We start from the raw sequence: 22,046 nt of genomic DNA, 5'->3' as shown, positions 1-22,046 counted from the left end.
GCGCAGGCCCTCAAGCTGGTGGAGGGGCCGCACGTGCGGGTAAGGCCCTGCCCGGGCCGCACCGACCCCGGGCCGCGAGCTCCCGGCGGCCTCCCAGTGCAGCCCTCCTCTGCCCGGGTCCTGAACACCCCCCTTCGCTCGCAGTTACAGCCCCCAAACCCTGCCCCTTCCCGCTTTCTGAGTCCTTGCCTAGGCCCTGCGCGCCCCTGCGCCTCCAGCCGCACCTTGCAGGCCTCAGGTGTAAAGTGTTATTAGATAGTTTCTGCGCCACCGTTGCGGAGGGCAGGCCACCCGGCATCTGGTTAGTGTCGTCAATGAAGTCTGTTTAACAAGTTTCGTGAACAAGTATCAACGCCAGGCGCCCTTTGAACACCTGACGGTGTCAGCACCTACAAGCCAGGTGAGGTGGCAGGCCTGCAGCCCCAGATACTCGAGAGACTGAGGCAGGAGAATCATTTTGCCCAGGAGTTCAGGGCCAGCCTGCGCGGTGTAGCAAGACCCTGTGTTTAATGAAAAAAGAAAAAAAAAATAGAGGCACTTAGTACGTGTAAGGCATTGTCCTAGGAAGTTCCACAAAATTCACAAAGATGGGTAGGATTGAAGGGCAGCGCTGCCTCGAAGCCATGGTGCCTTCCAGCCTTCTCTCTGTCCCATAACTTTGGAGAGGGCATGAACTCACTGGCCCAGCCCTGAATATGACAAAGTCAAGTTATTCTAAGTTGCCTTCTTAAGGAGTTTAGGGCAGTGAGTCATGTTAGATGCAGGTAAATACTTTGAGACTTAAATAATCGACCTGCAAGATAGCCTAGAGTTGCTGATAGTCCTTTTGTGCTCTTCATATTAAGTGTTGAGGGAACACTAACCTGCCCTTTTAGTGAATGAAAAGTATGTGTTTCAGAAGTGTCTGACATTTTGACCTTTATTATGTGTTTTTTTAAATTGAATGGTTGAATGACTGCCCTGACATTCAACAAATCCGTAAAGTTGGCATAACAGTTGTTACTTTTGTTCCCTCTTAGGTGAGTGATACACAGAGATAAAACTGAGATTGTGTGACTTATCCAGAAACTTAACAAATATGTCTGTGATTACGCCAATCCAGGGTTCTCTGCACTATGCATTACCATCACTTTTGGCTACTTAGCCTCAGATATATACATATTGGGTGTAGTTAAGGATAGGATTAATTTCAGAGTGATAACGGTGGCTATGATTTGATTTCTCATGGTAGCTGGTTAAGTGTTACCAAGGGATTACAAACCTTTGATCCTAAAATTCCCGGATTGGGAATCCCCAGTTCCCAATCACGACTCATCAGTCACGATTCTTACTAAATTAACCATGTTCCAGCTCAAATGCACTCTGCTGTCTGAACTCTGCAGACACAATGTGCCCTCCATCCCACACTAGATAAACATTTCCCTGAAAAGTGGAACCTTGTCTCGCATTTCTGGCATAGCAAAATGATGAATGAGTGCTCGAGACAGAGCCCTGCATGCCCCAGCATAAGAATCCTCGGCACACTGATCATTCACCGTTGTCCTGAAGTCACACTGCACTGCCAGCTGTCAGAGTTCTGAGCCTGGAAGAAGCCAAGAAGGACTTGGAAGTCTTCTGCATAGGCAATGCATTTAACTGTCAGTACTGAAGTCTGTTAATTCTTTCTCCTTGGCTTTACATAATTACATACATTTTTTAAATCCCCATCATTTAAATCATAGTTTTCTTCTATCCCTAGAAATTGTCAATTGGGATTCGATATTATGAGCTAGCCCCAGAATCACTTTGTGAGCACTGTCTTTTCTTTTTTTTTTTTTTATTAGACTTCCTTTTTTTTTTTGAATAGTTTGATGTGCAGTAAAACTGAGCAGAAGGTACAGAGTTCCCAGTATACCCAGCTCTCACTCATGCACAGCCCCCCCAATTCCTCCCCACAGAATGGTATACCTCTACATACAGTTCATGGCCCTGCATTGACATGTCCTTGTCACTTGGGGTCCGTAGTGCATTAATGTGCTCTTGTGGGTTGGGTGTGTAATCCATTTTTATCCTATTTCTTTTACTTCATTGAGGATTTTACAGCTACATTAAAGAGGCAACTCAGCTTTTTACTCATAGCAATTAAACATTAGAAACCATGAAAAGTCTTAGAGCAGGATCCCAGATCCCCAAGCACCTTAAATGCTGAGTGCTCAAGGAAGAGCAGGGTGCTCACTCCTTGGTTTCCCCAGATCTCAGTTTTGCTGGTTCTATGCGCGCTGCCTGTCACCCAGGCATGCAACTTGCATGACCCCAGTTGACTCTTGGACTTTCTGAATAAGGTCAAGTGAATGTGCCCTGGTTAGGGCTTCTATGGACTTTGTCCTAAGCCTTTCTGGAGTGCATCCAGGTCACTGTGTGGCCCATCTATCCAGGTCCTTTGTTTACTGATTCACTTTAGAACAAGTGGCACCTGTGCACTTCAGTGATGCTGTGTGATTTACAGGACAGAGGGTCTACAGAAGGAGCATGGGATGAGGAAGTGAGCCAGGCTCTGGTTCCGTTATTGCCATCTGTTTGTTAAGAGAGATGATTTGGGGTGAGTTTAGCCAAGTCTCGTAACTCCCCTGGACCCGTTGGCTCCGCACTGAGATGAGAGATTCAGTTGATGATCAGTGAGCTCAAGGTTAGCCTGCTTCTTTCCCAAAAAGTCCCCTGAGGGATTTATTAGAGCTTTGCTAAAAAATGTGGTAAACAGATGAGGACACAGTTTGTGGAGAGCTTGGTCTCCTGGAGGGCTGGGATTATTGGAGATATAAGCACCTGGAAGACTGACTTTGCCATTGCAGTGTATCCAGCATGAGATCCGAAGGATGTGGGCAGTATGGGGTCTGTCTGTTTCCTGGGATATCTGAAATCAGACAAGATTTATTTTCTCTCCCTTCAGGATTTTTAATCCCTTTCAATGTAAGTTCAGAGTCAGTTTCAAGTGTCCTTGCTGGAAGATACAAGCACCACTTTGAAAATTTTAGTGGGGCAAAGGTCAAGTTACTATCTGTTGTGCTTTCCAAGATAGCAAATCCAGTACATGGAGGAGGACGTGGACATGGCGTGTGTTAATCTGAATCAGAAGATCAGTGTGTCGGTCTTGGTTCCCACCAAGCTGCACTGCTGTGGTGGAGTCGTCTAATGTGGATTTATGGGATTCCTTGGACCACAAGTTATCGACCTTCGTGGGCTTACTCCAAGAAAGGAATTATAGTAGGAAAAGGACTTGAGACTATTCTTGATGTCAGCGATCACAAAACCCAAAGTGTTCACCTGTGGGAAAGGGAAGGTGAGCGGCTCTGAGGGAGCAGCTTCATTACAGCAGGAAGAGCCTCCCTCTGGTCCTCGATTGTTCTTTGGTAAAAAGTGTTTTTCTCAGCCAAAGTTCTGTTGACTCTGGAGGCCCCCAGGGTGTGTGGGCTGGTGCCTTTGGTGGAGCTGAATCCAGCTCTGCAGGGTCTTTCCTGGGCTTTGGGCTCCAGAGTCAGTCAGGTGCCTGAAGAGCACCTAACAGGGTGGCTCCCTTGGAAGGAGTAGAGGCTTCAGCTGGAGAGTGGGCGCTCTGTGCTGCCGCCTCCTGGTACAGCGCCCTGAGTGTCCAGCTCAGCCCTGCCAGTGCCTGCCTCTGGGCCTGACCTGTGGGTGCGGGGCTTTCTGTTTTCATTTCCAGAGGCCCACTTGGTTGAGGACTTAGTTTTCTTCAAGATCAAATTCCAGTGAAACAGTTGAATCCCCCCCAGGCTGCAGGAAGGTCTGGGCAGTGGGAGATACTTGAGGGCGGTTAGCGTGTAGATCACAGGAAGGCCTTGCCATGGGCGGTTTGGACATGGAAACCGTGGTGGAGGGAAGCATGGCTACTGGGGGTAGGTGCTGTCAGACTCTGTCGGCATCCCACCTGGCCACCCCTGCTGTTGTGACCACCAGCTGTGCTGGACACAGCTAGGCAGCCCCTCTGGGCAGGCTTCCCTGCTGTGGTCTGCATAGTACTCCCTGTGCGTCCTGGGACACTCTGTGCCTAGCTCCACTAAGCAAGAATTAGGTGGGAAGGTTCGTGGAGGGTGGGGGTGCGGCTCATGTGATTTGGAGTAGTACCCACTCTGAGCCCTGGCCTCTGCCTCCCTTCCAGCTCAGGGCTTCTGAGCGACTCTTCTTCACATACCAAAATAGGCAGATCTTAACAGCCAAGAACTTCAGAAGAGAGGGCAGGAGACGACTTTTCTCTGCTAAAGGAAAAGCTGGCTGGTCGTCCCGATGGCGTCATCCAAGGAAACCAAGGGAGCACAGAAGGACAGAGCTAGCCTGGCTTGGGCGCTGCTTGGTGCCCCCGGCAGCTGCACTTCCCGCCTGGCGTGGTTATAGTGAGGCAGAGGAGGTTCTTCCTGGCCGACTGCCCATGGTTGGCTCCGGCTAGAACAGCTGTGGTGGTAGAAGCAGGCAGTGGAGACTTGTAACCTTCCACCTAGATTCCAGCTCTGCGTCCAGCATCACATGTTGTCGCTGTCAGCTGCCCAGAATAGAGTGGAGAGCCCTCAGAGGAGGAATTTCCACCAGCCAAGCTATTTCTTTCATAATTAATGTCAAAACCAGGTTTTTCCAGCTTTTTCCTGTCACAGATGTACCGGAAATCTAATACATCTTCCCCGAGCTCAACCAGCCGCCTCCTGACCGTTCAGCAAAGATGCTGAGGTCCTGAGCCTCAGGAAATTATATGAGATTTTATTAATATGTGGGCATTTTGAGGGGGGGTCTCTGATTTTTAACACATACTTAAGAGTATGAAAGGACCCCAGGAGAACTAAGAACTATTGTAGTCAGTCTTATAAAGAGCCGTTGAGCTAGCAAACCATCTCTTGCCTCCCAGCCTGCTCCTCCCGAATCTCCTTTCCTTTCTTCTCTGGCAGAGCTCACAGCTGAGTAGAGGAGATTATGTTATGGCATCTAGAGCTACAAGGAATTGCAAGGAGGAGCCGGCCCCACCGCCATCCAGTGCCTAAATCCCCTCTGGAGCAGACTCACCCAGCTATAGCCCTCCTGTGCAGTTGCTCCAGGGGCGAGAGCCCTTTGCCAGGACGGACAACCTTCCTTATGGTGAAGACAGTCCAAATCTGCTGTCCGTGACTGCTGCTGCTTGGTCCTAGATTAGCCCCCTCCCACCCTTGTGGGGTCACAGAACAAGCCCAGCCTCCTCTGGGTCCTAGTACTTAAATATAAAAAAACAGACTTCACATTCTTCTGAAAAATCATGAGCCACCAGCCCATGCCTGCAGCTTTTGCTCAGGTGACAAAGTTCTGAGGCCTTTCATCTTGTAACAGAATTATTGTGAAACGGTGCTATGAAGTTCCATGACGGTTACAAGACTGGTCTTAGACAATGTCTATCACTTTCTTATGAACTCTGTACAAAGTTTTGAAAGATAATTTGGTACCAGATGCACTAAGATACTCACTGTCATTTAATAATAGTGTTCAGTGTGCCTGTGAGTAGCAAAGACCCAAAGTAACAGTTTGAATAATAGAGAAGTTAGTTTTTCAGGTCCAAGTCTAGGGACAGCTGATCTGCTCTGTGGTGTATTCAGTGAACCTCCACTTCAGTCTTGTTGCTCTGCCCTGAAGACCCATCGCCAGTGTCACCTCATGGTCCAGTATGGCTGCTCCCACACCAGCCACCACAGAGGAATGAACAAGGGAAAGGATAGATAAAGGACATGCTCCTGCCGTCTCTTAATGTTCCCCAGCCTACTGCAGGACACCTCTGCTCACACCTCCTTGGCCAAAGCTCATTCACATGGCTTCCCCCTGGTGCTGTGCAGTCTATTCTGGACAGACATGGATGTGCCTAGCTAAAAATGTGGCCTCTGTTAATTTGGAAGATGGAGAAAGCAACTGCTGTGAAATAATAAGCTGTGTGGGCCACTGTTGGCACCCTCTTCACTGTGGCAGGCAGAAGCTTTCTACAGTTACATGTCCAGCCCTGGTCACTTTAGGCCACACTGAACTCAGATCCTGCACCAGCCCATGTGTCTCCTCTTCTATTCTTGCTTGAAGGGTTTCAGTGCAAAGGGATCTTTGATGTCAACTCAAATCATTTTTGGAAGTAGAACTGATATAAATAAGTGAGGCAAAATTAGAAGAGTATTTTAGATTTGATGAAATTCTATCAAATATGCTGTTACTTTGTTTTTCTCTATTTATTCTAGTCATTTATACATGACAACAGAATGCTCTTTGATTCATTGTACACAAATAGAGCACAATTTTTCACTTCTCTGGTTGTACACAAAGTAGGGTCATAGCATTCGTGCCATACATGTACCTAGGGTAATGTTGTCCGTCACATGCCACCATCTTTTCTATCCCCATACGTGCCCCCTTTGCCCAATCCAAAGTTCCTCCATCCACCCAATGCCCCACCCCCCATTATAGATTAGCATCCTCTTATCAGAGGAAACATTCGGCTTTTGGTTTTTTGGGATTGGCTTACTTCACTTAACATGATATTCTCCAACTCCATCCATTTACCTGCCAACACCATAATTTTATTCTCTTTTATTGCTGAGTAATATTCCGTTGTGTCTATATGCCACAGTTTCTTTCAGATACACTGTTATTGTAATTCCCACTAAGGTGGAGAAAAATGCTGGCAGGTAAACAGTGACCCAGCACCTTTTGAAAGGTGCATCCTGACGTCAGAGGTGTTCAGATCTGAAGGTGTGTGTCTCCAGGTGATGAAATAGCATCCCTGGACCAAGTACTTGTTCCTCTCAGAAAACAAGGTATCGCACTCTTCCCTGCCATAGAATGTTCTGGAGGGCGCAGGCCCTGGGGCTCTGTGAAGCCTGTTAGTGTTTGTCCTGTTTTATATACTTAGTTATGTTCTCTGTGATGAACAAATCGCAGTGTTTCATCACTGCGGCCAGCGTGGTTCAAAGTGAAGGTTTGCGTCCAGGGGTCTCGGTCGTCCTCTGCAGAGGGAACTGGGGCTGCCTTGGCTGGAGATGGGAGTCGAGAGGCTGCCCAGGGCATCGCCTGGCACCGTCTCCCATCGTGCGTGATCGGCTTCATTCACTGTGCTGACAGGGACACGGAGGTGGGCTCCTTCTGCTGTCCCCTGAGGACCCCTGCCTTCTCCTTTCAGGAAATGAATGGGGTACTGAAAGGCATGCTCTCGGAGTGGTTCTCCTCAGGGTTCCTGAGCCTCGAACGGGTCACCTGGCATTCGCCGTGTGAGGTGCTGCAGAGAATCAGTGAGTGAGTATGAGCCGCTTCTCAGACTGCCGCTGAGCCTGGGCGCATTCCTCCGTGTCCTGTTTGATCCCACAAGATTCCACATGGTGTTCACGGGGATCATGGCTGTCGCTGCATGTGGGGGAGGGGGCAGAGCACAGAAAAATCCGTTAGTCCTCAGTCACCTGGGTCTTGTTTACATCCTCGTGTTTAAAGCCAACAGGCCCATTCATGGCTTCTCAAGACCCTGTTATCAGAGTCGTGCAAGCTCTGGACCAAGTGGTTGTGTTAGTAATCCAAACAGCACGCACCCAGTTAAGTCCCCCTGGGATAGAACCTTTCGGTAAACTACATCATGCATGGTCACAGCGTCCAGGACAGTGTCACTCAGTCCTGTGTCGTGTCCTGCCTGCATTCCATGCTGTCCCATGGAATCTCAGGCTCAGAAAGGGTCCTGCTGTTGAAGCCTAAGTGACAACAGTGCCTGCTGTGGTTCACATGCCAAAAACAGTCATGGAGAGGCTGGGAGACAGGGCCGAGGGGCACAGCACAGGCAGCCGCTTCAGAATGCGGGGTCCCCAGGACAGAGAGCTCCACAGCAAAGCCACAGTTAGATTCTGTGTTGAAACCTACTGTAAAAATGCCTCCAAGAGCCTCACTCACTCCTCTCGAGATTGGCGTTAAGATTCAGCACCCAATTTTGTATGTAAAGTGGTCATTGATGATAGTTCTTCTCAGTGTATTTCACATTAAAATGTTTGTCTATAGATTTTTCAGGAGTCGGCTAGAGCTGTATTGAAAGAGCTTGACTTTCGTGGGTAGCATGAATAGCAATCAGCAAGTACTGTTTAACGTGAAGATTGGACACTCATTTCATCCCTGTTGTCCCTTGTCAGGGCTGAGGCTGTGCACCCTGTAAAGAACTGGATGGATATGAAGCGACGTGTCGGGCCCTACAGGAGGTGCTACTTCTTTTCTCACTGTTCAACCCCGGGGGAGCCCCTCATCGTCTTGCATGTGGCACTGACCAGTGACATCTCCAACAACATCCAGGTACCTGCAGTTGGTCACTTGAGGACAAGATAAGCATCCTACAAAGTTCCTTAAGGTTTTTGTGTGTTTGCTTTTTTACTTTGGTTGGATCCTTTATTTCAAGAATAAATTGTTTGAACCTTTTGGACTTTGTAATTGGGTGGATGCAGTCTCCAGGGTTGTGTTGCAGGGTGCAGGAGTGAGAAACACAGGTCCAGCTCAGGGAGAGTGCTCACTGGCTATGATAACTTTGAATTAAGAAGTGGAATCTTACAGGGTGATTCTGTGAGGCAGAAACGGGTGAGGGATGGAGAGGTAGAGGGACAGATGTGTGGTTGAGCTCTTCAGCCTTTGGTAAGGGCCTGTGGGGAGTTTAAGCCACGTGGTGGGGAAGTGAAAGATGGTGCCGTCTGCCTGACATGGACCCAGATGCTGCTGGAGAGTGGCAGGTGTGGGAATGGAGTTTGCTTCCATTTCCACATCCTGAGGCAAGCTGGGCTTCTGGAGAGGTTTGGCAAAAACTTCTGAAACAGAGCCTGTGGGGCAAGAGACCAGTGACCACACTGCAAGGTCTGGAGGTGGTAAGCAGGTCTAGACAAGGGGAAGGAGGGGAAAGGGAGTGTGAGAGCCTGGGCTTCCACTAGGAAGGTGCAGTGAGGTGGGGACTCGGGTCGGAATAGCCTACTGGGAGGATGAATGGATGGTAAGCAGTCTCTGCACACAGGCAGTGTCCTAGTCTAAGAAGTCAGAAGCTGAATAGGGCAACCAGGCACCTGTACTTGACTGGCAGGAAGAAATCCTGCAGGACTTTGTGTTTGAGGGGGTCGGGAGGCTCCTGTACTCTTGGTGGAGCTGAGCATTCCAGGTCCCCTCTGGGGATGTTTTAGCACTGGTATTAAAGTGTCAAATGTACCCTTCTTCCTGAAAATTCCACTCTAAGGGACCTGAGAGTCTGGGCGGCTGCTCATGTAGCACTGTTTGAAGCTGTGGAAGGCCAGCGATGGCAAGTAACTGCCCTTCAATGAGGGGTGGCCAGAGAGCGGTGTGTGTGGTGGGCTTGCCTGGCGTGGGCGAGGCCCAGGTTCCATCCCACCACCACAGAAGATGGTATATAAACATAGTATATGCACACGCACTGGATTTCTATGCAAGTGTGTAAATGTTGGTGTAGGTTTCTGTTTCGCCTGGACTTAGACTTGAGTAAAATGTTCAGGTTGCAGAAGAACGTGTGGAACATGGTCCCCTTTATAATATTCACAACACCTCTTGAGCACGTGCCCTGTGCCCATCCACCCATGAAACATGTTCCATGTGTTATTGCTCAGAACACAGAGTTAGGTCTTATTATTATGGGCCTCACTTTAGACATAAGAAATGGAAGTTTAGGGAACATCAGTAATGTACCCACAGTGACAGAGAAAGAAAGGGCCAAAGAGAGATTCAGACACAACCCTGTCCTGACCCCAAGGAGAAGTGCCTCCCATACTCCAGGCCAAACACCCCTACTTCAAGAATCAAATGATGCTGGAAGAAGTTAAAGTGGCTTCAGTGTATTCCTCAAAAGCAAGCTGGAGTGCCCCCGCTTCAAAGCAAAACAAAAGGCAGCTGCCACCTGCTGTTCCACTGTTACCAGGTGACCTTCAGGCTATTAGCGTTCAATAAACCCTGCAATTAAAAATGAGATCTACTGGGTGGCCACACCTGTAGTCCCAGCTGCCCCTCCCAGCTGCCCTGAGGCTGAGGCAGGAAGATCAGAAGCCCAGGCTCAGCAACTTAGCAAGACACTGTCTCAAAATTTAAAATAAAATAAGAACTGGGGATGTAGCTCACTGGTAGAGCTTCCCTGGGTTCAATATCCAGTACTCAAAATATATATAAAAAGTTTTTAAAATAAGAGCCAATAAAATCAGATTTCAGCTAAGTGACATTTCAATAGAAGTCATTTTTAGATTGTTTTGTGTATGAGTGAATGTGTTTCCATTTAGGAAAAACAAGAATGTTGGCAAATGATCAACAAGGTATATAGAAAAGCCATAAAAAGACAAGTTTCAAAAAAAAGAAAAATTATGTTGGACTGTAAGGGGCCTCCGGGAAATCTGAAAAACTGGAGTTGAGAGAAAAGGAGCAAAAATAACTAAAGGTAGAAAAAATCAGGCCTTTGAAAGAAAATCTGAAGAAATTGGAACTCAATAGCTGCAGTTGGCCCTGACAAAGCCTCAGTGTGTGACCTCTGGGTGTTACGGGGAGGATGGGGAACAAGTTCCATTTTGTACAAAGGCCTGAAAAAGGCAAAAAGGGGCTTAAATTGCCATGACAAAGCCTTCTTGGGAATTCCAAAGTGGCAGAGTGACCCATGCTAAGCAAACAACCAGAGGAGCTTGAAGGGGTCTCCTGAGAGTTCCGAGAGCAGAGCAGACTGGAGCAGGCCTGTTAGTCTTTACAGCCAGAACCTGCATCTGGTGCCAGACCTCTCAGCACTTTGATTTTCTGAGGCTCTTGTGACACAGGACAGGTGCCATGTGAGCTGAGGCGGCCGGCCCTTCTCAGAGCCACCTTGGTGTCTTCCAGGCAATCGTGAAGGAGTGCCCCCCCTCAGAAACAGAGGAGAGGAACAGGATTGCCGTTGCGATCTTCTACTCCCTCAGCCTGACCCAGCAGGGACTGCAAGGGGTGGAGCTGGGGACCTTCCTCATAAAGCGCGTGGTCAAGGAGCTGCAGGTGAGTCATGGGGGGGGTGGGGGGGGAGTCCTGTTGGGCCTAGATCCTTCTCATGTCTCTCAGGACCCAGGCTGAGAGAGCTGAAGGAAGGGAGGAGCAGAATAGTCCCAGGAGCCACGAGACTGCGGGAGGTGGGAGCAGAGCTGAGAACAGGCATCCAGAGTGGCTTCTTGATGGGCTGCAGGTGCAGACGTGTTCTGAGGACCTGGCTCTCCAGGGAAGCCTTGCCTGGCTTGCCCCGCTGTGACTGCTCGTGCTGTCACACACACACACACACACACACACACACACACGTCTGGGTGCCTCCTTCACTGTCAGCTGTCCCAGACCAGGTACCAGCACGGTCTTCCTAGCCATGCCTGACCTGTCCTGTCCCTGCCCACCCACACTCTCCAGGGCCTCTGACCCCTGACATCCCACCAGTGTGGGCTCTCTCGGGGTCTGTGAGAGTGCTAAGGTTAGACCAGGCAGCGTAGAGGTCAATGCTTTGGCTTGGTGTTGGTCTAATTCCCTTCTTCTTGTTGCCTGCAAAGGGCACCGGCTGTCCTATGGTGGACACACTCAGATGACCTCTGAGTGTAGCTTTTCAAAACTGTCTCTCAAGGGCTTGGGTGACCTCCAGTGAGTGGAATCTAGGTCTTAGGTTAAATGACTGGATTTCTAATGGCTCTGAGCACGCTGTCCTCTGCCTGGGTACTCTTTGCTCCAGTACAGGCTGTGGTGGCAGATGCTCTGCCTTCAAGGATGGCAGCTTGAAGTTAAATATTTTACACGCTTCATGCTACAGTCTTAGTCAGTTTTAATCTAAGAACTCAGCCGTCAGATTGGAACGGCTTCTTTATTGTCACTGTCTGCCACTTTTCCCCCAGAGGTGTTAACAAGCCACATATAATAATATAAGGTTTTTCTAGGCCCTTCTTCTTTGCTGTTGGTATTATGAGTAGGGCAACGAGGAGGACACTGAGGTAACGAGCCAGTAGCAGGGAGAGCAGAACCAGGGCTCTGGGTGATGCACCCAAGACTCCCCATGGTCTCGGAGCCACCTGACAGTAGTACTTAGGCACACTTGGCTGGGAGCCAAGGGTCCTCAGGGACTCTCCAGGGAAGCTGGTTCCCTTCTGCACAGAAGGTCTCACGGGGTTTATGAAAGCCCAACACTGGAGCCCCCTTCAATGCCCAGAGAAGGGAAGACACTGCATAGTCTTACCTTTTAATATTATTCTGTCATTAAAATTGTATTTTTTAATTTCAAGTGACATTTAGAATGTTTGTGATATACTCTGTAACATGGAATGTAGGTTGAGTGTCTTGTCCCTGTAAACATGAGCAGAGACAGGCCAGGTGTGCGAGGCCATGTTGGGCCACTGAGAGTCGTGTCCTCAGAGTGCTGGAGCACCATGGCTTGCTTCTCTTCTTTCATAAATTTTAAAGTTTTTTAAAAAAAAATTTTGTAGTTGTATGTGGGCAAAATACCTTTATTTTATTTGTTTATTTTTATGTGGTGCTGAGAATCAAACCCGGCACCTCACGCATGCTAGGCGAGCGCTCTGTCACTGAGCCACTATCCCAGCTCCTCTCCAGCCCTTTTTGAATTTTTATTTTGAGACAGGGTCTTGCTAAGTTGCTGAGGGCCTAAGTTTCTGAGGCTGGCTTCGAATTTGCAAGCCTCCTGCCTCAGCCTCCTAAGTCTCTGGGATTACCAGTGTGTACCACCGTGCCTGGCTATCATTTTAATAATGACTGAACCAAGTTATGGTGACACACCCCACCTGCCCCTCCTGTCCCCCTAGTTATAGCTGGGCCACCACTTAGATGTCACTTGGTGCTTGTATACCAAGTGTCAGACTGGGTTCTGGGGCCACAGTGGTCTCCCAGGAGAGGGACATGGTGCAGTAGAAGGATGAGGTCTGTGGTCAAAAACTGTACCATGTTCCTCATGAAGGGGCTGTCCCTCAGATTTTATGCAAGCCCCCAATCCTGGCCTCTGTTTTGCAATGTGGCAAAAGGATGGATTGAAACCTGGCCTAGAGGCTTGCCTTGGGGTTTCAGATGCTTCTAGGGCCTGGCAGACACCAGCTTCCTAATGTGCCTTGAAAGAAGAAAAATGTAGTAATGGACATCACATGTCACTCTGCCGATTGTGCAGCAGCATTCATGGCTGAGAGGAGTAGACAGTGGACGAGGGACCTCACACCACCTGCTGAACTGTGTGTTTTCTCTGCCTTCCTCTCACCCACCTGCTCGCAGAAGGAGTTTCCTCACCTGGGGGCATTTTCAAGCCTGTCACCTATACCTGGATTCACCAAGTGGCTTCTGGGGCTTCTGAACTCACAGACAAAGGAGTATGGGAGGAACGAACTGTTCACAGATTCAGAATGTAAAGAGATCACCGAGATCACTGGTGGCCCCATCCAGGAGACCCTCAAGGTCATGCTCAGCAGCAGCGAGTGGGTGAAGTCGGAGAAGCTGGTGCGCGCGCTCCAGGCTCCCCTCATGCGGCTGTGTGCCTGGTACCTGTATGGTGAGAAGCACCGTGGCTTCGCCCTGAACCCTGTGGCCAACTTCCACCTGCAGAACGGGGCTGTGATGTGGCGCATCAACTGGATGGCTGACAGCAGCCTCAGGGGCCTCACTGGCTCATGTGGCCTCATGGTCAACTACCGCTACTACCTGGAGGAGACGGGCCCCAACAGCATCGCCTACCTGGGCTCCAAGAACATCAAAGCTTCTGAGCAGGTCCTCAGCCTGGTGGCCCAGTTCCAGAAAAATAGCAAGCTCTAGGCACCAGCCTCCACAGTTCAGATCCTGCTCAGAAAAAGGTGGTCTTCCTGATGGGTCAGGTTGTGGATCAGAAGGGCCTCTGAGGAAAACCACAGCTGTGCTGTGTGGCCTGCCCACAGTAGGGTGCCCCGCCAAGCCATGCCCCAGCTGTCACTGTGCTGGTAAAGAAGCGCTGCCAGACGGAGGTGGCAGATGCAGGTGCTGAGGCCTCTGCTGCTGCCCAGGGCCAATCCTTGGGCCTTATAAGGACCAGGGCAGAAGGCCCCAGTGAGAATATAGTCTCATTTGGAGCTTGTAGAGCATAACTGTAGCCATTTCTGTCCACTAGGTACAGGGGGATAAAGGGCTGAGCTACGTCTACCAGGGAAATTCTGAAGCTTGTGAAGGTATGGGACTTATGATTTGCACAGAATATAGTAAATTAATCACTGAACACAGATGCTGCTGTCGAGGCCTCAGTTGGGGTGTAGCTTTCAAACTACAGTGATTCAAGTTCATAATGAACCGAATAGTAAAGAACAGGTTTGTTCTATAAAGCTTTAAATGTGTTTACTTAATGGTGGTTGTCTTTAAGATTAGAGTCCTGGCCAGGCTGGACCAGCTCTGAGGTATCAGCTGTGCTATCCGTCTGAGGCAGCTGTGGGCAGCACGGTTGGGAGGGGCCTGGGAATGTGGGACCAGACTGCCATGTGGGAAGAGGCCGTCGCAGCCTGAGGGTGGGGGCTGTATCTGTGCTGGTCTGTGTCCCACGTCTGTGTGCACAGTGCCCTGGCTCTTCTTAGTTGAGCAGACAGGCCCCTGCCCTCCTTGCTCCTCTAGCCCACCGCAGGTCCTCTGTCAGCCCCACCTGGGTGTGTTGACAGCAGCAGATGGTGTGGTGGTGCACCCTGGGGGCAGCAGTCTGGTGCCACTGTGCCTTTTATAGCAGTATAAGAGCCCTGGGCTTTGGAGTGACTCACAGGCTTATCGTCCACAGTCCCTGGCATCTGCCGCCTCCTTCCTAAAGGCAGAATCCTCTACAGCAAAAGTCCCCAGCCCCTCCGTCACCTGTAAAGCTGCCTCTTCTCACCGTCATCCTTCCCTCAGCTTCTGGCTGAGGCCATGAAACCAGTGACCCATCCTACCCTCCACTCCAGATGCCACGGAGGGTCTCGGGTCGGGTTCCTGCTGGCTGCTTCCAGTGGTGTTGTCTCACCTGCCTGGTCCCGTTTCTCCTGTGTGAGAAGGAATAATGGCTGCATGGGGTGGGCTGTGGTGGCACTGCAGGGGCTTTGGCACACAAGGAAGTGTGTGAGTTAGCAGCTCAGTTCATCAGGAGGGGCTGCAGAGGGGGGCGGTGGGGCAGTGCTTTGGCCGTCCCCGCAGGCTACAGCCCCTGCCCTCCAGACGCGGGGGCCGCAGGCAGATCCAGCATCCAGTTCTTTTGAGTCATCGCAGAGGCAGGTGTTCTGACCTCCCTGGAGCTGCAGTGAGGGCAGCCACCATGCCAGGCTGGCACATACGTGGCACGGGGTTTTGCCACTCCAGAGCTCCCCTTGTGGCCTGAGGTGAGGCCAGCATCTCAGAATCCCCAGGCACAGAGGAGCAGCCCGAACTTGCTGCCTGTCACTGTCCTGCAGGGCCAGGAGCTGGCATGGCAGCACTGAGTGACAGGCAAGGCCAGACCTCACCCCTCCCCACAGCATGGGCCTCCTTCCCCCTCCCTGCCGAGGGGAACAGACACCCGCCCTGCAGCCCTCCCACAGCCTCACCCACAGCCAGTGGCCTTCTGCGCTCATCCTGCTCCCACTTCTCACCCTGTGTTTAGCTGATGCCAGGGAGGGCAGGAGACGAGCAGACAGACGGACACACTGACCTCCCTGGCCCCACTCTAATCAGTCATGGGAATGAGCCTGGAGGGCTGTTCCCCAGTCCTCACATCACCTGCATTACAAGAAAGCCCCCAGAACCCTGGACAGGCGGAGGCCTCTGGCTCCCCAACCCATCACAGACGGCCAGGCTGCCCCATTGTGCACCGCTCATCCTCACATAAGGCAGAGCAGAGCGCAGCCAGGTTGAAGGTGGCAAAAGGCTGGTGTTTTAAATTTGTGTTCCTCAGGCAAGTGCTACCCAGTGCCCAGGGACATTATTGCAAGGGGAACACAGAGGCTAAGAGTGCAGTCCCAGACCTGGTTTCCATTGCACTTGTTCTTGGGGACACTTTGACCAAAGTGTCTTCCTCTGCACAGTGCCTGGCAGAGTGACTGGTTCGTAGTAGGTACCCAATAAATTGTTGTCATTAGGAGTAATTTTCTATGCCCCGCATTCCAGGGTAAGTCCATACCTGCCCCTGCGAGGAGCCTGCTCCCTACAGCAGTTCCTCTCCCAGCCCAAGGTTCAGGCCCTGCACTCCCAAGCCTCTCTCTGGTCCTGTCTGGGGACCGTCCTGCTGCCCTCAGTGTGCTGTGTGCCCTCCATCCGGTCCTCGAGGGTTTCCTCAGCCTTGTCCTCCTGGGATTCAGATTTAAGGGGTGCTCGTGGACTTGGGGGTACCTGACTTATTCATAGCCCCCTTTTTCCTGGAAAAGGCAGCACACGGCAATGGCAGAGGACTTTGGCACCAGCCAGTGCCGGGTGGGCACCCCAGCTCTTCACTCCCTCACGTGCTTTCCTCAGTTTCCTCGATCTTAGCAGGGTGGCCAGGGCACCTCCCTCGCGGAGGAGCTCCATGGGACGATGTATAGAAAGCCTTCATGACACCAGGCCTCACGAGCACACCTGCCGTGGTCACTGCAAACAGCCCTTCCCCTGGACTTCAGGGGCCATAGTGACACCCAGAGGAAGGTTCTGGGCCCTGCTCCCTTTGTTTGGATATTAAAATGTTGGTTCCCGGCTGTCCCTCACAGTGGCTGTGCGTGGCTTCAGCAGCTCCTTCCTGGTCTCCTCTGCACTGCCTCGGGCAGCCCGAGTCTGCTTCTGAGTGTCCCTGTCAGTCTCCCTGTTCCCTCCTTCCTTCCCCGAGGGTATGGCCTTCATCCAGGCCAAGCACCAGGAGTTGATAGCTGGGTCCTCTCTCTGCCTGGAGGTGGGGACATCTGTGCACGAAGGGTCTGCTTCTGCTCTGTATGGGTGGAAGTGGGGATGGGGCTGGAGGTTTTGGTAAGCTTCAGCTTATTCCCAGCTTTATTTAAAGTTAAGCACAAAGTGTGTTTAAGATTCAAATGCAGTGAACCAATCTCTCTCTCTCTCTCTCTCTCTCTCTCTCTCTCTCTCTCTCATTTTAATTGGATTTTGAGGCATTCGTTGGACTATGAAGTCCATTTTGATCTCTTGTTAGAAACAAAGCTGCCCAATGATTTCTGTTCACCACAGAAAATTTCTGCTTTGTTGGCAGTTTAGCCAAATTGAGGTGACCCCAGATCTTTGTCACCTTTGTCTTGTTTTGTTCCATTTGCATTTATCACCTTGCCCTCTTGATCATCACAGGAGGAATGGAGAGAGAAAAAACATCCATGGGTCTCTGCTCACACATTCCTGGTCTCCAGACCGCCTCCCTTCCCTAGAGCCTCATTCCGTCCGTGTCCCACCCCAGCCAGAGAGAGCCCCCTCATTCACAGATGAGGGCTGAGCAACTGGAGAAGGTGGGGCGGGGACTCAAACCCAGGCCCACCAACACCCAGCCCTCATCCATTCTGCCATCTGCCTTCCTGTGGAAGGGGAACTGAACAGGGCCCAGGCCCTAGGAGAATCCCCCCAGCAGAGAGACTCAGCCAGCCCCTCACTCTGGCAAGAACAAAGGCGAGTAAGGTCCCAGAGCAGCCAGACCAGACCAGGATAACCAAGGCAGGGACTGCAGAATGTGCCACCCTGGCAAGGGGGGTACTCAGAAGGACTGCCCTATGGGAGGGGCCTCCCTGAAATCCAAGCATATGCAGCAGTTGCTGTAGTGCCACCAGGGACAGAACTCAGCTCCAGCTGGTTCAGGGCCGAACGGAGGGAACATGGCACAGAAAATCTAAGGCATAAGACCCCAGTCCAGTGGGACACGCACGCTCAGGAAGAGTGGCAGCCAGGCCCCTGGCCACCTCAGCTGTGGCCCCATTCTTACCAAAGGAAGCAGGGCAGCCTCCACCTTGCCTGACCCTCACGGTCCAGGCTCTGCCTTGTCCAAGGTAGAAGCAGTGCTGACCACCAGAGGGTGAGCTACAGGGGGGATTGGGCTCTGGGGTCCTCTGGATGGAAGCAGTTGCTCTCTGGGGCGTTGGGTGGAGCAGCTAGCGTCCACTCTTCGGGTGGAGGAGAGGAGAGAAGTGGCCCAGGCAGTCCCTAGGAAGGAGGGAGGTGGAGTGGGCATCTCACCCCAGAGGAGAGCTCTACATACACCTGTGGCGAGGCTGGAACCACCTGTCAAGTCTGCCACTGTGAACCTCTGCAGTGCCTGGCACGTGGCAGGGGCTTGGTAAATGTCTTTGCTGTCCCCACTCCTGCTGTCCCAACAGCTCATCCTGGACATAATTTGATCCCTTCAAGACAACTTGGTGTAAGGGAGGGGGAGAGGCCCAGCGCTCTTCTCATGGGAGGCATGAGGCTCGGGGTGCTGCTCCGAGGTGGGGGCCATTCGCCCTCTCTCTCCCTCCCCTTCCCCAGGAGACCACTGACATGGCTCATGATGCCACCTCTTCTCAGCAGCTCTGCTGAGGCCCCCAGTGCCCTCCAAGGGCTAACCCAGCCAGGTGCCTTCTCCAGGGCGGCCCTCTGCCAGGGGCGTGCCCGCAGGTATTCTGCTCTGCTTGGCCAGACACCCTTCAAGGCCTGTCCCGGGATTCCCTTTCTTCCCTAGAGAAGCTCATCTGCTTCCAGGTCTTCCCTGGCCACCTGCACATGAAGGGCAAGAGTGACCCCTCCCCTTCTGCCGGGGACAGCCCCCATCTGCGGTACAGTTCTCGTGGCACAGTTGCTAAAGCTTTCCTACTCGGAAGCCGGTCACTTAGACACACACCATCCCTCAGCTGCCCTTCACTGGGCACTGTTCATGGTGGACATCGTGCAGCGCACTCAGACCCCACCAGTCCTCTCCCCACCTGAGGATGAGGACTCCGAGGCCCAGGGGGCTGAGGGGGCTGTAAGGGGCCTGAAACCCTATCAGGAAGTTCCCTTTAAACACCAAGGGAAATTGAAAAGACGGACTTCTCTTCTCAGTAGCCCCACGTCTCTCAAGCAATGAAAGTGTCCCCATGTTCCCTGGTGGGGGCTGCCCAGCTGTGAACCCAGGCCTGAATGACTGTCACTTGGGGCCCACTGGTTCCCATCCTGTGAATGCCACTGTTCATGACCACCTCTCCTGGGGCTGCAGCATCTAATGAGATGGCACAACACCTGCCCACAGTGACCTCAGTGGGACAGCTCAGATGGCAGCGGGTCCTGGTCTGCATTCATCCCAGGTGCCGTCCGCCCGTTGCCACTAGATGGTGCTGCTGCTGCCAGCCTCCTCTTGAACTGGGAGTTAATGCTAACTTTGTTTGTGGTGCTGGAGATGGAGCCAGGGCTTTGGGGGCAGGCGCTTCACTGCTGAGCTGCACCCCCAGCCCTACAGCTGAGCTCCCAACAGGTAACACATCCATCCAGGCCCTAAACCTGTGCCCAGAGCTGCCCCAGCTCCCAGTTATCCCGTAGGACTAAGTAACGGCTCAGAGCTGCACAAGCCTGCAGTGTCCCCTCATTCCCAGGGCTTGCCCGGCTCCTCCCGCCCTTCAGTCAGGCCTGTGCTCAGCTCTATTTGCTGCTCTTCATAGTGTAGCAGGCCTTCGGACCCACAGCTGTCCCAGAGCACACCCATCCCGCACCCCGTCCCTCTGTGGGTCTTGGCTCAGGCTGACGGGACCTAAGTGGTTAGGCCAGGAGCCCAGATCACAGACCCCAATCCCAACAGACTCAGGGGCTGTGGTTCCCAAACACCAGTCCTCTGCTGACCGTCACTGCAATCTTTTATATCACTCCCATAAATAAGAATGCCATGTCTTGTCATTGAGTAGAATTTAAGAGTAAAAAATATATGAAAAAACAACCAATGTCAGTGAATTTTAGTTAGATACAGTTGCTTTCTCTTTCAAATAAATGGGGGAGGAGATTAATATATGTTAGAAATATTTAAAATATACTAAGCTCCCACTGACACCAGTCAAGCCCAGAGCACTCATGTCTCTTGCTAATGTCCTTGAAACAAGGCCACCACAAAGGTTGGTGCAGTGTGCCACCAACAGTGGGGATCAAGCTTCAGAGAGGAGCGGGGGTAGGGGTGGCTACAGAGGCTAGGTGAGAGGAAAGGCATGTCGTGGAATGGTCAGGTCCTTCCCTTTGGACAGCAGGGACCCAAGGGATCCCTGCGTGAGAGGTTGGAGCGTCCCAGGGGGCCAGTCAATTTTGTGAGTTGATGTGCCCACACTCGGTCCGTTACTCAGGCAGGAACCGCCGGCCCCTCCACAGCACCCTCATCACAGGTGACATCGTGCTGCCAGGCTGTCCAGCCGTGCCATTACAAAGCAGGAGAGAGGCTGGGACGTGTCTCATTAGAACCCTGGTGTGGGCTGGGCGTGATGGCGCACACCTGTGATCCCAGAGACCTGGGAGCCTGCGGCCTGCACAGCTCAGCAAGACCCCATCTCAAACTAAAAAGTTACAGCGCTGGGGACGTAGCTGAGGTCGAGAGCCCCGGGTTCAATCCCCAACGCCAAAAAAGGAACCCTGACACGGATCAGGTCCTTATGCTGCCCTCGGGAGCCACGGAGCCATTACTGAATTCACAATAAATAATGCACTGATTGTAGTTATTTTTTAAAGTAAAGTAATTTTTCTTTTTTTAATCGTTTTTTATTTTTTTAGTTTTCGGTAGACACAACATCTTTATTTTTTTTTTTTTTATGTGGTGCTGAGGATCAAACCCAGCGCCTCGCCCATGCCAGGCAAGCGTGCTGCCACTTGAGCCACATCCCCATCCCAAAAGTAAAGTAATTTTTCTAATTACAATTTTTCAGATTGCCATTCCAAATGGCCACTTGGTAAACAAGGTTTTGGACAAAACACGTGGCAGGAACTTCCTGGTGGCCAGGGTGCCCTGGAGGGGGCAGCTCCTCTTCCTGCCCCTCCAGTCTTGCTTCTGCTCGGGGCAGCTGCTGTGGAGAAGATCTTAAGCTCAGAGCTTCTTGGGAAGAGGCCTGACGGTGCGGCTCCTCCCACAGCTGTCTGGAAGGGTCCAGTGAACACAGACGCTTGCCCTTGCCCAGGCGGGCTGCAGAGGCGTCCTCCTGAGCAGGCCAGGCCAGCCGCTGGAGCCACCCCTGCGCTGCCCCTGCAGGTGTGCTAGACCCTCTAGCCATGTTCTGACATCACCCGGCTCCTCCTCCCGGGGTTGGTGGAGCAGCTCTCTTGTTTACACTGGGGTCGGAGGCTTCCCTGGGGGTGGCTGAGCTGGCAGCCACCTGGGGAGCAGGACTCAGCTGCTCAGTGGCACTGCACACCGGCAGCTGTCACGAGTAGAGTCACAGTGACTCAGAGAATGCCGGCCCTGCACCAGGCCCTGGGGCATCTGGGCAGGGGTCCCCTCCCTCAAGGAGGGTTCACTCAGTCCCTGCAGGCCAGCAGTGTCTGGTCCTCATGCCCTGGGAAGGATACCATCAGCCACCATCTCAGCTGGTTCCTAAGTCCCAGAGAACGCATGGAGAAGTCTGGGTCCAGCAGGGCCATGGGGAGGCCCCCGGTTCTCCCCGTCCCACCGGCCTGCAAGCTGGGCTTGCACAGTTCACTTGGGGGTTTAGGGAACAGACATCCCACTCCTCAGAGCCCTGTCCCTCCTTCTCCCTGACCCCCACCTCAGGGGTCCCGGTGCTGAGTGGCGCCAGTGGAGCAGGAAGGCAGATGTGTAGACACCGTCTCCCAGACCTACTAGGCCTCCTGTAGGCGCAGAGCTAAGAACCCTCACAGGCAGCACAGCAAGAGAGCCGGAGCCCCACTGGCACCACAAGGGACCCTGGGCCACAGCACTCAGCTGCTGCCATCATCTCCGCACTCCTCCTCCCCCTTTCCTTCTCTCCTCTCCCCCTTGGCCTCTCCCCTCTTCCTCTCTCTCCTCCCCCCCCCTCTTGCTGGCCTTCTCTTGCTACATGCTGTCCCTGCAGCGCAGCCTGGGACGTGGGCACAGGTGAGGCCCCCACGTGAGCCTTTGGCAAGCAGGCGGTGGCTCTGGGCCCACAATGGCAGTGTGGCTCCCAGGCCAGGGTCTCAAGTGCCCG

At 52.2% G+C, this 22,046-nt stretch overlaps 1 protein-coding gene across 1 annotated transcript in view; it reads left to right on the top strand.

Annotated features, from left to right (window-relative positions):
- The window catches only part of Mlycd (malonyl-CoA decarboxylase), a 21,968-nt gene extending 7,642 nt beyond the window's left edge, over positions 1-14,326 (top strand). The window contains exons 2-6 of the mRNA XM_015496286.1: positions 7-39; positions 7,163-7,275; positions 8,148-8,304; positions 10,852-11,001; positions 13,249-14,326. Coding sequence (XP_015351772.1) covers positions 7-39; positions 7,163-7,275; positions 8,148-8,304; positions 10,852-11,001; positions 13,249-13,782 — 987 coding nt within the window. The 3' untranslated portion in view covers positions 13,783-14,326. The remainder of the gene's footprint in view (positions 1-6; positions 40-7,162; positions 7,276-8,147; positions 8,305-10,851; positions 11,002-13,248) is intronic.
- The last annotated feature ends 7,720 nt before the right edge of the window (positions 14,327-22,046 follow it).

The sequence above is a fragment of the Marmota marmota genome, unplaced genomic scaffold, assembly GCF_001458135.2.
Source record: "Marmota marmota marmota unplaced genomic scaffold, marMar, whole genome shotgun sequence".
Classification (NCBI taxonomy): domain Eukaryota; kingdom Metazoa; phylum Chordata; class Mammalia; order Rodentia; family Sciuridae; genus Marmota; species Marmota marmota.
This window is presented reverse-complemented; position numbering and strand designations above follow the sequence as displayed.